Source organism: Arctopsyche grandis, chromosome 9 (genome assembly GCF_051622035.1).
Source record: "Arctopsyche grandis isolate Sample6627 chromosome 9, ASM5162203v2, whole genome shotgun sequence".
Lineage (NCBI taxonomy): Eukaryota > Metazoa > Arthropoda > Insecta > Trichoptera > Hydropsychidae > Arctopsyche > Arctopsyche grandis.
The window spans coordinates 25,566,275-25,582,286 of NC_135363.1; the positions used below are offsets into that span (position 1 = coordinate 25,566,275).

The window sequence follows — 16,012 nt, forward strand, 5'->3', positions numbered from 1 at the left end:
TTTTTCTTTATTTATACACTAACAAAATGTATCACGTGATTATATATGAATGAAAATAATTAATCAAAAATAAAATGAGTTATTAAATACCAAAATACCCACAAATGTAGGCATAGTAGAGCGTTGTATTGTCATCTGGCGTCCTATTTTATAGTCTGAGCTTTGACATAAACGAGAATGAACAATAGGGGGGTTCATAAATAGAGAGCAGGGGGCAAACATTTACAAAGTTGTATACGCACTGAGACTCACTTAAAGCGAAATTAGATTTTTAGAAGAAAGGGCGACGGAGCGGCGACAAAATGAACGCCGAGTAGTTTGAAGCAGGTTTGCAAACAAATTTGTCTGAAGAAAATACGACAAATTGATTTGTCGACAAAGTGTACACAAGGGTACGCTATTATAAAATACTCCAAATGGATGAACAACATCTCAGACGTAATACAAATATTGGATATCGTTTGCATGAAAAGTGGCATATATTTTTTACCTATATATTCAAATAAATTATTTACAATTATAGTTAGTGATTTGTCTACATGAAAAATAAGCAGTGCATAGTTTACAAGCGTATTGTCTTTTTTATAATGTTTTTTTTTTGTTTCTTTTATATTCTACTATTATATTGAATATTATGGATGTGAATTTCATAGTCAAGAGAAAATTGAATATAGTATACAAAGAAAAATCATGAAAAGCAACCACAGACATTATATGTATGTAATACCAAATTATCAGCTGATTTGTATGAAATACTCGGTTCAATAAGTATATTTAATATGAAATGTTAATGCATTTGAAATGTGATAGAAAAACATACATATATACAAATCTGAAAAGATAATAGCAATCGATCATCAATGGTGGACAAATTATTGAATTATTCATTCACAAGCGTATCTGTTTATCCAACCATGTATGAAAGATTAGAACTCTCTTTCCAACAATGAAATGATTTATACAAAAATGTTAAATATTTGTAAGTTGATTCAATCTTAAGATATAATTAAGCAGCCAAAACTCCCGAAAATCATTAACAAATGCATAAATACAAAACTCTGAAGCCAATCAAAATTAGTATTTCATACTAAAGATCAGGAAAAAATATACCAGTTGTTAACAAAAATAGCACAATTTTAATTGATTTTGGATTGTTTATACATAGGTAGGATTGGGGTTTGTGTACTGGATGTTTTCTGACCTGTTAGTTGTGCTTGTTGAGGTGCTGCTGAGGCATTGGGTGGTTGTGCTGTGAAGGCGCGTCCGGCACCCCCGGCCAGTACTGGTGCTGGAGACACCAATCTCAAGGGGGTACCATTACGACCGCCCATCACCAGTGACCCAGGGTCACCGTAATACGGGATCACGAACTGGCTCTGACCCTAAATACATAAACATATCAATGAAATTCCCACTGGTGAGAATTGAAAAGAAAAAAAAATGAAACAATAGTGTGCAGAATACGTACGTTAACTTGTTGGTCTTGGGGTTGGGCGGGTGAGAGGGGACGTCGAGCCTGAGGTGGTGCTGCAGCTTGGTGTGCAGTCGGTGGTACCATTCCAGGATAGACACCCCATGGTGCAGCCGCGACTCCATAATATGGAGGCACGCCAGCGATGAGGGTGCCAACGTATGGTGTACCTTCTTGTGCTGCAATATAATAATGACGTTATAGAACTGAAGAGACACGTTTAGGTATGTTCGTGGTGCAATTGTTAAGTACCTGTGTTGATGACATAAGGAGGCTGTGTAAAGGCTTGCTGTGCGGCAAGTTGCTGTTGCAATTGGAATTGCTGTTGTTGAAACTGTTGAAGCTGTAGGGCAGCTGCCGCCGCAGGCGCTCCTGCTCCTCCTGCTGCTGCTGCTGCTTGTTGTGAGCGCAAGACTTGCTGTTGACAACAAAAATAATAAAATTAGTTATATTATACATATATTATTAAATTCTCACTAACGTCACGCAATTTGTTTGTAACTTTCTTCACTTCACTTGCTCTTCCCACTCGAAGTATAATAAAATAAACAGTTTTTTAGTCTCAACTGGTATAATATAAGCCAGACATTCGGCAGGTTCGTTAAAATTGGCTGTACATATACGAAATACCCACTAGCTGTTAATAGAGTATTTGTACATGGGTTAGATATTTTCAAGACAGATGTAATCGCTTTTTAAATCTACCAGAGATAGCTGTTTAGAAATAACATAATATACATATGTGGGTATATGCTGAAAATAATGTAATAACTACACATAGTAATTCATCACCATCTGCTGATGGTTTAAATCTGATTTAAGGAAGCTAAGATCGGGTTGCCCTTGATCGACATCTACGGTATTAAACTTGTACATACTACATATATATGTACATTTATAGATTATAATTTTTTGATATCAGATTCAAATAGTAGTGACAGTGGGTAGGATAGTTTTTGCCAATTTGATGGAGGAACCGTTTCAACAATGAAATCAGATCGATTGACAAACTCTGATAAGATACGATCGACTTGGAGTGACAAATATCGAAGTCTGACCAGGAGCACTAAAGATTATACTTGGAATAAATTCTTTTCAATAGTGATTAATCCACGGGATCGAACCTCAATGGTTAGCATTAACGCAACCACCGAGCTATGCTCCTAGTTTCTATCCTCGGCTTTTTCGGACATATAGATAAAGAGAGCTGAATAGTTTGGAGATTTGGGAAAATGTAGAGCGTTCTCAAGGGAGTGGAAGTCGATGAACCAAACAGACACAAGTTGCTATTGGCTCTTCTACGACCGAAGCCATTAATTAAGCTAGCGGAATGTTGAAAAAGATGGAGACGAGCAACGAGACGGCTGATGGACTTGAGAGGTCACGATCCTCTGCACAGAGGACAACGACGTAAGAAGAATATATAGATTATTAGGAATAAACTTTCAAAGCCAACGATATTTATTTTTATAAAGTAAAGCCTCTCTTTGTACATTAGATTGTGCAATGGGCGTGTCAGATATAATTAAATCGCATTACATGCAGGGAGAGATGCACTCTAGTGCATGCTCTGTCAAGTCGAGCGTTTCGCTCACGCACCGTAGCCCATCTTCATGGCCGGACAGGGACGACTGAGCACATGTTTGCCACGGTCAAAGCTTCTTTTGACGCATATTACATACTTATTCATTACAAAAATGCCAAATTGCAACACTGACGACATTGGCCGTGACATCACACACTGGTGAAACGAACACGGTCACTAAAAAACCATTAGTTTCATATACATATAGCGAGTAGCTAGATGCATTCTAGAGTTTTCAGTTTATAGATAGATTTGTACTAAAGCTCATCATTCAAGGTGATTCAAGTGATGGAGGAACGATCAGGGTTGGGATGCTTTTGCGAGAGGCACATAAAATTTTGATGGAGTGCTTTGTCATATTGTGGTAGTTATTAGTGAGGCAATATTTTATTAATAAAAACTTTGGGGTTGTTTGTAGGGGGTGGTGGTGTGGGGGGCGTCCGGAGCGGCCATTAGCGCCATTAATTAAGTAAATGGGCAATAGCCGAAGGTGGTGCACACGTTCCGGCCACGACACACAATTAGCCGCCTTGACTACAACTCACCGATGGGGACCACATAAACATCACTGGGCCTATTCAGCTCTCGTGTCTTTGCCGACGATCAATGACCACCGCGACCTTTGGACAGACACGGCTTCGTGCCTCCGAAAAGGCCATCTCAGACATTAGATTGTAGCGGCACTTCATAGTATGATATTATTCAGATCGAGAGGCGGGGCGAATTCGGCAGAGCGCTGTGTGATTTATTTAAATGGAATTTTGAACGATCAAATGTGTGGAGGGTGTGAGAGGGTGGAGAAAAATCAGTACGCGATAAATCAAAAGATTTCCTTTGCAGACATGAGACGCGAGCAAACCACAACATCTCCATTAGGAGAGGATCGCCGAGCGGAATACAAATTGTCGAGGGTGAGAAAATAAGAGAGTAAAAAAAATAATATATGTTGCGCGATTTGTGAATCGTGCACTCGCACGTACTGGCGATGCTTAATTTCCGCATTACGCGTTGTAAACGTGCGATTATTATTTGGCAAGTTCGTCGAAACTATTGTACTTACGTACACATTTGTACTAAACACTGAAGTAGACATGCATATAAATAACCTAGAACTATGTGTATACATAGAAAGCAGAAATATAATGTTTCAAAAGTCGAAAAGTAGTGGTATTTGAATTTCGCAATGAGCTATGTACTGTACAGATACATTCAACTCAAATAAAACGATGATATTAACGGGAAGTGTGGAGTGATGAAAAGGAAAGAATGAACTAACCAGGCTGTTGATACTTTTCGTATCGAAAAATATCGAAATCAACTTCGTCATTAGTCAGTTAAAGTGGATAGTAAAACAACCAGATATCATTTGAAAGATTTTGACATGATCTTACAATATTATCTAGGGCTAAATTGAAACTAATATCAAACTTGTTAACAGAGCAAAACCTACTCAAACTTCTTATTTTTATTTTGTATTTTTATGTATAATACAACTGTAAACTTATAAAGTTTTGTAATAGTAAGCAACATTAACAATATACTGTAAAACATTCGCTCCACTTGTTCATTTTTCGAGCAACTTGAGACGCATGCGTTTGTCGCACGTAGCGCATGCGCTTGAATGAACGCGTTTTGACAGATTGCACGGAAAGCGCACGCACTCCCGAGCCAGTTGGGTATTCTTGAAACTTTTCGTGTGTCATATCAGGTCACACACAAACCGGAGGAAATAATTAACTTTGTAGAAAATTATCGAAAATTTCCGCTACTATGAGACTGTAAGGAAAAAAATTAGGTAAATAAAAAATAAATAAACGACGCCTTAAAACTTTTGGAAACAAAATATAACAAGGACCCTGAAGAAGTGCAGAAAAATTTAAGTGTATTTTATTTTATGGTTATATTATTCTAAAGATAAAATAAAAACAGTAAACAAAATTTCGTCACACGAAAAATCGAAAACAACCTGATATGAAGCTTATAAAAAACATTTTCAGACAATGGTATTGAACAAGTGTGGATGGTTGAATGCATGCACTACGCATACGCCTGTTGAAAGTTGAAGGTTTACCGAAAATTGAAAGTGAACGTTGAAGACGAAAACGACATAGTTATCTGTAAGTGGAGACATAGCTTTTGATTAGTGTATTGTAAAAATGCGTTTTATAACTTCTAAATATTTAAGAATTGTCATATTTCTATCAATGAAATGTGTCTATCATAATATGCAGTTTTTTTATTTATAAATAAAATCGTGATTATTTCAAGGAAGCGTGCCAGAAACATGTTCAAAAATTACATTCGCAATCTAATTGCTTGCTTTGGAAAAGTTGAAAATAGCCGAAAAGCCAATACAAGTGTAATAAAGAAGAGTGTGTAACGCGCTGCGGCAACCCCTACCATTTTCCAACCCTCTGCACGTAACACGAGGGGCGGGAAATCTGCACAGAGGAAAATACACGTTTTCGAGAACAATCAACACATACTAATTACACCACATATTGACCACCAATCACGAAACAACCAAAATGTCATTATTAAAACAAAAAGTAGAAAAAACGATATTCGATAAATATTTTTCCTACAATACACAAAAAAATCAAACAGCACACTTTCGTAAAAAAAAAAAAAAAAATACACGAAAAACTATACACATGGCATGCAATCCTTTGGATAGAATCACGTTCACATCAAAGCCGATGTGCATTGCGAGATGACACTGAAAATTCAAAGGCTCCAAAATCACAAGGCCCCAACTCAATCACGAAAAAAACACGTGTTATTAGAGGAGAGTGCACGTGGACGATAGGACGGCAGGATAATTAAACTACGCTGCAATTTTTGTATCCAATCACCGTAAATTACTTCGCTATGCGACAAGAGATTTTTTCGCTTTTGAAATAAACAAAATTTTACTTCAATGTGGGGGGACGCTGTGTAATCCGCAGATTACGTTAGTGCTGAAAAAATAAAAATAAAGCGATATAAATTCGCCGTGCAGAAAACACATTAAACGATTGAACAATCGCTTTAATATTATTGAAGAACGTTTGCATTTACGTACGTGACACACCTACGAAGGGTCTATTTAAGCGGGGATTAGAAACTACAATGCGTTGTGCAATTGCATCTTTGCCACCCAATTCTGTTACACGGAGCATGCAATCCGGGCAATTTGGGTCACGGGATGGGTTAATTTTTGCGTTTGTATGAAGAAAGCGTCGCAACTGTTTTGGTCGCGAGAGCAAACAGTGGATTTAGGGTGTGACCTATGTGTGGTGATGTTTGCTCTGACGAAACTTTCGCATGCTCGTATGACTTGCGGTGCGAGAGATAGCACCCGCACAAAGTTTCATCAGAGCAATTATCGTAGTATTGTGGTCGGTACTATTCTTCACGTGTAGTTTAAAATTGATCCGACACCATTCAAAAGAAAGAAAAGCACTATTGTGCATCATTTTATATACTATAAATGCATCAAAACAAAAATTTCTAATCAGGTAGTCTAAACCAATTTCAAAACTCAGGTAGTCTAGCACCATCAGCTTTGCAAAATTTTGCATATGAAATAGATTTAATGATTAAACATGGGAATACTGCAGGTGATTCAAATACAACAGTTGAACTTAGAACGAGTATGTGTATATACTATTTATAAATAGTTGTATGGATGTGAAATATTTGTATTTATAATCCGAATGTTGAGATATTAAGAGGGCTGTACACCCGAAACCTTAATTTTGTTACCGTTCCTTTCTTCGATATATATATTGAGTGTATGTATATATTGAGTGAATGCGACAATATATATCAATATATATATTGAGTGAATGCGACAATATATATCAATATATATATTGAGTGAATGCGACAATATATATCAATATATATATTGAGTGAATGCGACAGTTGCGCTTCGACCAGATACAACGTATTTTAAATTAACAAAATCGAGGTTTCGTTTTCTCCTATTTTCTCCTCCGAAACTGGACCAATTTTTAAAAACATTTCATCATCGGTATTAGAAAGATATTTTCTGTGCAACTATGCGCGTATTTTTTTTTAAATCGACCGTTAAATAAGCACGCTGGACTCTTTTCGTGGGTGTAAAAAAGAGGCAATTTTATTGATGTTTGGCGGCTCCTAGCTCCTATAAAAAATAACTAATCAAAAAAATAAAACGATATATGCAACTCAATGGTGGATATCCATAGCATATTAAAAAATAATTTCTCTAGTGCCATAATTGAGGTAGGGAGAAGTATAGTACGTTTGTATGGACAAGGCGCTGCTGTCCAGCCCTCTTAAGAAGAATTATATGAGGATTGATGTAAGAATATGACATAATTTTGTATGGATTATATTCCAGTCAAGGAACAAAGGAAATGATACTGGCCGAATTCGAACGAAATGAATTAAAGATAGCTTGAAGTTATTTTATAGTGGTGACGAGGAAGAAGTAAGGCCAGTATAACTCAGTGGTTGGGTTAATGCTAACCACCAAAAGGTCCCGAGTTCAAGCGCCGATTTGACCTCGATTGAAAAGAATTTATTCTTTTGGTCAGAGTTGGATATTTGTGACTCCAGGTCGATCGTTTCCTATCAAGAGTTTGCCAATTTATTTATCTTATTTCATTGTTTGAACAGTTCCTCATCAAATTGGAAAAAAACCATCCTACCGACTATGTCGCCACTATTTGAATATGATTTTTAAATTTACAATCTATAAATTTATGTATGCATAAGTTTAAAACCAAATGTGTGGCTTAGGGCAACCGTAACGGCATCATGGAAAAATATAGATTTAAAAAAAAATCTTACATTCTGAATGCCTTAGAGCACAGACACAGATCGCACCGTGTGTTTTAGACAGTTTTCCACTTGTAAAAAAAAAACGCTAGCACGCCTGGTCTATGCCAGGAGTCACTCCCTGGAGTGTTATCGGTGATATATTTTCTTAGTATTGACAGAATCGAAAACGGATATTCCCATATTTTAAGAAATGTAGGGGAAATTGGTCGAAATAATAAGATCGTAAAAATTAACAATATTCTGGAGAATCGCCTTTTCCAGCTGGAAGTCACGAAGACGTGCATGGCGTGCAATTCAGTGTGTTTGCGCCTTTGATCGGATGCATTTCTATATTATGGTTTGTATATCTGTGATGGTCAATTGTAACCATTTGTGATGGTCTTATAGTCAGAATCATAAGCAATTTAACTAGGAAGAAAAATGGTCCCTATTCCTTTTATGAAGATACAGACTCATGTACATATTATTAAAGAAATGTTTGTTTTTTAATATTTAACCAAATCTTTTTGTGAAAGTTCAGCGCATTAAGATATTCAAAAGTTATGAGTTACTAGTTTTGGAGCTGGATGCCCGTGCTAGATTCACAGATACATATTTTATTACATCCAGAGACTAAGAGAAGAGTAGGAGGGAGGAGTAGTCATCTCAATGTGACAATTGAAACGTAATCATACGGGCGAGGAGGAGCAGGAGGATGGGAAAAGGGGAGGAGGGGACGTCTGACAGAGGGTCCAGCCGCTGCTCCTGAATATTTCAACAGAAGCGAATGCAACTGCGCTCTTCCGAGGGACCAACTCGTAATTGGAACATATAAAAACCGTAATTTCACACTTGCCAGCCAATTTTCAAACAACTTTTTAATTTTGCAACCACCCATCGTAAAAGTTTCCTTCCGCGGATGCATCCGTCTCCACACATAGTTTCACATTACATACTCTCGAAGAGTATTCACGTCTTTCTAATGAAACACACGGTTTGAAAGTGTGCGATTCTGAAATGAAAAAAAAGTCAAGTATTCAACGTTGAGCGAGTGTGCTTTTAACGTTTTTAATGCGTTTTACCGATAAAGTCGCGCCAAACATACCAAAAACGTACACGTCTTGGATATTTACTCATTTTTCTCATACGCTCGAAAAATTTTGATCGACACTTTGGCATTTTTTTTTCAGCTCCTCTAGAAGCAATCGATATGTCCTGCTCGGTTGGCCGGGAGAATTCAGTTTGGTGTCGAACATTTGAGAATTCAATATTTAACGCGCACGAAGGTAGGGGTTGGTACGTGAGCTCATTCTCAGACGGCTGTGTCTTTTTTGGTTCTGCGAAGAAGATTTTCTCTTAAGTCGTTGAATTAATAATCTCGCACACACCGCTAGGTGGGATACTCTAATCTTGTTCCGACCGATTAATCTGCGTTTATTTCATTATTTAAGTGAAAACACATGTGAAATTAACGTTAACAATATGTTATGAACTAGATCACACATGTGAACGTATCATGCAATCATAATACATACATACATGCTCTTGAATAGCACATAAAAATGAAATAAAATAAGGAATGATGCTTTTATACGACGCCTGCTCTCATTTCATCAAATTTTCTGTAAAATAATAGAATATTTTTGTATGAAATATGTTTCTAAAGCTTCATAGCCCGTCAATTATATTTACATTGAACGTAGCAGGCAGTTCAGCCAGAAGGCAAGTCCGAACCAAAGCTGAGTATACAACAAAAGTACTAATGAGAAGAGTGAATAGTAGCAATGTACGATTGTATTCAAGCTTCAACAGTACTGAAATTGGTTAATAAAACATTTTCAAACTGAAAGAACCTAATTTAAGTACATTTTTTTTCGATATTAATTTATCAATAATTTATTTTTGTAATTTCAGTTTTTTTACAATTCAATATAAATATATCTATTACACCTGTGTAGCGGCAAACACCAGAATTAAATATCACCCCTCGAAACAGATTATAATGATAATAGCATCGGTATTTTTTTTTAGTTCTTATTGTTTTCAAACATGTTTTTGAATGTTAATTTTACGTAGATCCTCTATAAGACTAAACATTAATATTATTCAGTATATGTACAATATGATAAATTCATAACGAAAATATCTAATTAAATAATAAAACGCTCTGTATGAGTAATATTAAACGTCGAAGCTGGCCTAACTCGCGATAAGCCTCAGCGATAACAGCTTATCAACATGCGGAATAATAATAATTGGTGGAAACGAAGCACGGTTGTGCAGGATTTATTTAGCCGGTTCTATTCGTAATGTTTGAATCGAAAGTAAGTGCATGCTGGACGATGGGGTAGGCTTTCAGCACATTCGGCAGGTCTATTCATTCGCAAAGCTCGCAACCGGAAAAGCTCTACTGACGCAATGCTCTGTGCGGATGCAGTGAAAAACCCGTGAGCTTTCGTCCCTAGTGTTTGCTTTTTTTTTGTTTTTGTTTTTGATTTTCACTACCTCTCAGTTTCTTTTTATTTTTCGCGTTTTTCTTTCGGGTGAAGCCAGGCTGCGTCTGCCCGTCTTGAGCAGCGCGAGAGCCTCCTTTGTGTGTTTGCAATTTCAAACCGGTGCCTTTTGCATCGAACGAACAAGGCAATACGGTGCATATGAATCCCTCCATATATACCCCACCGTTATCTGAACACATCCGATACATCCGTGGAATAATTTACCGAGTGCACTTTTCGAAGAAACGTGAAAGATACTTTCCAATTATAAATAAATATTTGAAATGAAAAAAGTATACGAAAACCTCGCTAATACATCATAGGTATATTAGATATGTGTATGTCATGTCGGAAATACATACGTGGAGTTTATGCACATCAGACGCAGTTTCATCTTTCAGCATAAAGCGGGAATGCAATAGGAGTGCAGCCGCTAGTCTGAAAGCGGAATGAATTGCTGAACTGCATTCAACCCGGAATGGAATGGTGTGGGATTCAACAGCGGGTTGGTGGGGTTAATAATACCGCGAGGTGGATGATATTCTTTTTCGAATAATACATACTAATAATAAAAATATATTCAACAAGTCACAATAAAAGAAAGCCGACACGTGATGACGTTTTCACGGCCGGAAAATTTGTCACGAATAAATACAGATTAACAGTGCCAAGATTTTCAAACAAATCAACTTTATTGTTGTACAATTTGATTAGAAAATCTGATAATACATAGATGTCAGAATACAATTTCACACAAATTATTTTTAAAGATTAATTAACAGAAGAAAGTCAATTATCTTAATGAATCTCTAAATAGGGTTTTAAAATATTCGAATTGAATACATAGTTTTAAGGCGCATACACAGAATCCTAATTTGCCTATGTACATTTCAGCTGTGAATCGGCGTGTCTTAATATCATAGTTAATTCGTACGATATTACTATTTCGACAATTTTCTCCTCCATTTCATCAAATGTAGAAATCACAAAACATCACCAAAAACACTTAAAGGGGTGAGTTTTGGCCTGGATAGCAATGTCATATGTTAACATTATTTTTAAATGTGCAAAGATCTAAAAAAAAAACTTGTGCCGAGTACCATTTCCTGTTAACACGTTAAATATAGTTAATTTTTGTTCACATTACTTCTTACCTGAAATTTAATTTTAAAATCTTAATCAACAGTCAACATTAAACAGTGGAATCTGTAGTGTAGATATACATACGTACATATACGATATAATGAATACGAGCAACGGAACGGAATTTAATAGCGGATTGTGTCCGACTACCAACAGCGGAAGTATAACCAGGTTAATTGAATTCAACAAACTTCAAACGCAACATTTAATAAATTGCAATATGATTAATTAATTAATCGGAATTTTGTTTACATAAATGGAATTTGTTGTACAATACGACTTTTCATAAAAAGATAATCTATAAAAAAAAAGTTTCACAAGAGCTAAATTTTCACTTGACTCAATCCAGTTATTATATTATATAAATCAAACCATTCATAAGTGACTTGACCGCTTTCAAACTGCTAGCGAACAAATTCAATGCAGATATATTCAAGGGGCATTATTGTCCTAATGAATAATTGTGTGTCGGGAAGATGTCCACGAGTGGAAAATCCAATCCATTTATCACAACGAAAACAATTCACATTTGGGTTTAGAGGCAGAAACCACTCAAAAGGAAGAATCAAATACGAGGCTCTAAGGTCCGGATTACCGCACGTGCCTTGAATAACGACCCTAGAAATTCGTGCCGAGAAACATTGTCATATTCAAATCAGAAATTAATTAAGAAAAATATTCATGATTTATTATCGCGTTTTGATTGTGGTTAGCGCATCCATTCCTAAATGCCATTAGACGAACTTTATAACAGCCATAACCAGTTAGTCAATTTCTAGGCTACACGGCCACAAAATCTAACGGTGTGTGGACTTAAGACCGGTTTAAGAAGAGTGATTTACGTGTCGAATAATACTGGTTAAAAGATCGTCGCATAAATTATGACACAGGGCACTATAGGTTTTTAGGACAGCGAACTCTCCAATGAAAATTTAGATAGACACATTGGATTTCCAATTCGAACGTTCGCATTTACTAACTCTTTGAATATTATCCATAAGCATTTTATATTAAATTAAAACTAGCATGATTTATATAAGAGATGGTAGGAGAATCTACAAATTTTAAATTTATTTTTAATTTACATTAACGCATTTTTGGTTTAGTTTTATGCTAAATATTTAAAAACTTTAATCGTATGCATAGAAGTTTCACAACAAAGGTGTATTGAACCCGTCCATTTATTTCTAATAAATTGCACATCATAATCCTTGGTCTCATATGCAAATGAAATTGCAACGTAAAAACTAGTACGAATTAAATACAAAGTACGCATTTATATAAACAAATCTATTTTCTCTTTAATTATGAAGTTAGTGGGAGTGAACGAGCACGAATATAAGAGAATGTACTCCGTTACATTTAATATTACAGCTGAAAATAAATCGTATGCAAGAATATTAGGCCATCTATTTTGTTCCTTTCGCATGATTGACCTTTTAATTTAAATTCAATAGAAAATGTTCTTGAACTATTGTATTACATACAAATATCGCCGGCACGACTTGCGTTTACGAAAACCGAAGATAAACAGTGGCGTTCGGCCAAAAATAAATCCTCAAGTTTGTTTATCGCCGAAAACATCAATGATACAACAGCGATAAATCAAAGCTACACACTTATCGCAATCAAAACCATAGCATAAATGTCACAATATTACAATCGGTCTCAATTAAAAACAATGGGCAATAGTTGTCACGGATAAACTCTCGGCGAGATTACAGCGAAAGAATAACAACGACGAAATTCAAAGCATGCAACGCAGACTGGGAAAATCCTCGCTGGAAAACTCATATCGTAGAGGGATTCCGCGAGACATACCAACCACCTGAAATAATAATACACATTAATTCCATATAAAATACACGACGAGGAAGCACATCGATTCTATCCGTATCTTTATGTGCGACATGAGCAATTCGAACGACCTTATTTTCTGGCGTTATGTGGAAAAAGTGATGATGGGTAGTGAGCTATACATTTTATGATTGGGTAGCGAAATCTCATCCGTATCCGTTCAATTTTTGTAAAGGAGACGGATAAAAAGGTTCATACAATCAGCTGGAGCGATATGGAACATCGTCCGGATGCAGCGGTCGCGATAAGACTCACGCACGATGCAGGAAACGCCCGAGTCCGTCGCCTTATCGACAGGAAGTCCTCCGAGCTGATAGCCAAGTAACCTCGCTGCAAAAACAGACTGACTGCTTCAAAAGCGTTTATAGAGGTTAAGCTCCACTAGAGCTAGTCTTCAAAGAAGCCATTAAAGCTCACGAAGCGGTAAATTTTGTCGAATCCGTCTATCTCTGACAACTCGGTCGGCTACTTTGAACGTAAGTGATTGTCTGGAGATCTGGACAATGTAAAGCGAGTGGTGAAGAGTGCACGCCTCGAGGTTGAAATCGAAATTGTAGATACAGTGAAAAAAAAAGTAAAAATATCTAACCCACTATAAGATGCGGATGGAAACATCAAAAAATTATCATAGATATGAATTCTTGTGATAGTTTTTGATCGGTTCTGTAAAGATGAATTATGAATGTTTAAATTTTACGATCCACTCATTTTATCCCGTACAATCATTGTAAATTTTATTACTATCATCCAACCGTCAAATCTAATTCGTTCCAGCTTGAATTTGAATCACGGATCAACTGTTTAGCCAACAGATTCAACGATCAAACGTTTCCACCGAATAATTTCAAGCAACGGGGGCGAATGCTGAGATACACTTTATTTTTTAAAACATTTCTCCGAATAGTCTAACCTTGAAATATAGCATTTTTTCTTCAAATTATGATTATTATTATACAATTTGTCACTTTTTGGCAACACCGTATTTTCAAAATTTCAACGTGTCCAGCGCTAGCTATACGAATGTCTTTCGGTGAGAAATACCGTACGGATGGATAATCACCATTCGGCCACCGTCAACAACAACAAAGGCTCAAAAGAAAAACATTCATAGTTATGTACTTATATACGGATCATGCTATCAGAGCTAGACGAAAAATTTTCAACAATGGAAATGACTACGCAGCGAAAAATCAAAAGAACCAACTTAGCCAGCCATTTTCGTAATTGCACGTCAGCGACGGTATGAGCAGCGCGTTTCACAATGGCACGCAATTCATCAGTCAAGATGATTTCACGTGAACCAATCGACGTCGCCTAATGATAAATTGTCTAATGCAAGTGTCGTGTTTTTGGATATCCGAGATTCACCTTTGTTCTGATGGCTTCACCTGTTGGCAGGAGTCTGCCGCTGGACCGCAGCCAGAGCCATTTCGCTATATCCAGAGCGACCGAAATAGAGCAACCGCTCAGGTATTGTAAACGCACAACACGGCCCACTTGCGACGTGTTATCCGAAAGCCGCCCACGATCTGCACAGCTTTCATTACACCTGGCCAACGCAATGTGACGCAACAACAAAACCGATATAAGACATGACTGAACACCCCTCCTAGTTGTGGCGAGACGAGATACCCGGCGTCAGAATTCTGACATCAAATCAGTGAGTGTTCTAACAATATCATAACACACAAAACCGAAACAGAAAAATGTCGGTTTTGTAAAATTCGAGCGACGAGTCGAATAAACAATATTACAAGAAACTGATCAGAACTTGACACAATACGAATGCGGCATAAGAGAGCTCGTCTAGATATACTTGCCGATCTATGTTGATACGCAAATATAGCCACAGCGTTGTGTCAGGGTAAAGTTATTGCATACCAAAAGATAGGTCGTGGGTTCAAATCCCAACCAAATATGCTGCTGGTGAGGTCTTGTGGTTATTAAAAAAACACAGATCGACCTTCTCCAGTTAGAATTTTCCGATTTTTCTAGCTTAATTGTTGTGATGGGTGCAATAAATCAGTATCTTCCCACTCAGTTTCTTGCAAATTCGAGTTATGAGCATATCGAGTTTATTGAATCTTATAAAATGTTAAATACATAATGTATTTCTAGCAAATTAGCCGTGTATCAAAAGAAAAGTTGATTGTCAATAATGTCTGAATACGGATTCGGCTTTAGAAGAAGAAGAAGAAAATAGTCTAACCATTCCTGTCAAACATATGATGTATATGTATGTAAAAATAAAATAAATTAAAAATTGCTTCAATAGTGTATGATATAAAATTTGATATTATACAAACGTCGAATTATGTCATTTGTTTGAAAATCAACCGCATAAATGCGAAGGATTTATTACTCATTAATATTATAATAATTGCGAAAAAACTTTCAAGTTAATTACAAAAATTGAGTTAAATGCAAAATATATGTACATATGTACTTCACGGACAATTGGGAAACAAAACAAACACAAAAGTGAAAATCGTCAATTTTTAAGCGACGCGGATTGCATATTAAATTAGTTAAAAAAAACAATTGTGCAAAATTCGTAATAATCAGTAAAGGCCAATAAGTGTCAATGTGAAAAAAAAGAAAAATATTCTTTTCACATCCATGATACAGAGATTTTTTTTTATATAGACTTGTGCTATTTTCGAGTTCGGA

The 16,012-nt window shown here is 36.3% G+C and overlaps 1 protein-coding gene across 3 annotated transcripts in view; it reads right to left on the reverse strand.

The window, feature by feature from the left end:
• Positions 1-16,012, reverse strand: part of LOC143916905 (maternal protein pumilio-like) — a 171,640-nt gene that overhangs the window by 9,903 nt on the left and 145,725 nt on the right. For all 3 annotated transcript variants that reach the window (XM_077438188.1, XM_077438187.1, XM_077438186.1), the window contains exons 11-13: positions 1,724-1,889; positions 1,469-1,650; positions 1,202-1,382 (exon numbers count right to left, since the gene is read on the reverse strand). In XM_077438188.1, the coding sequence (XP_077294314.1) occupies positions 1,202-1,382; positions 1,469-1,650; positions 1,724-1,889 (529 nt within the window). The remainder of the gene's footprint in view (positions 1-1,201; positions 1,383-1,468; positions 1,651-1,723; positions 1,890-16,012) is intronic.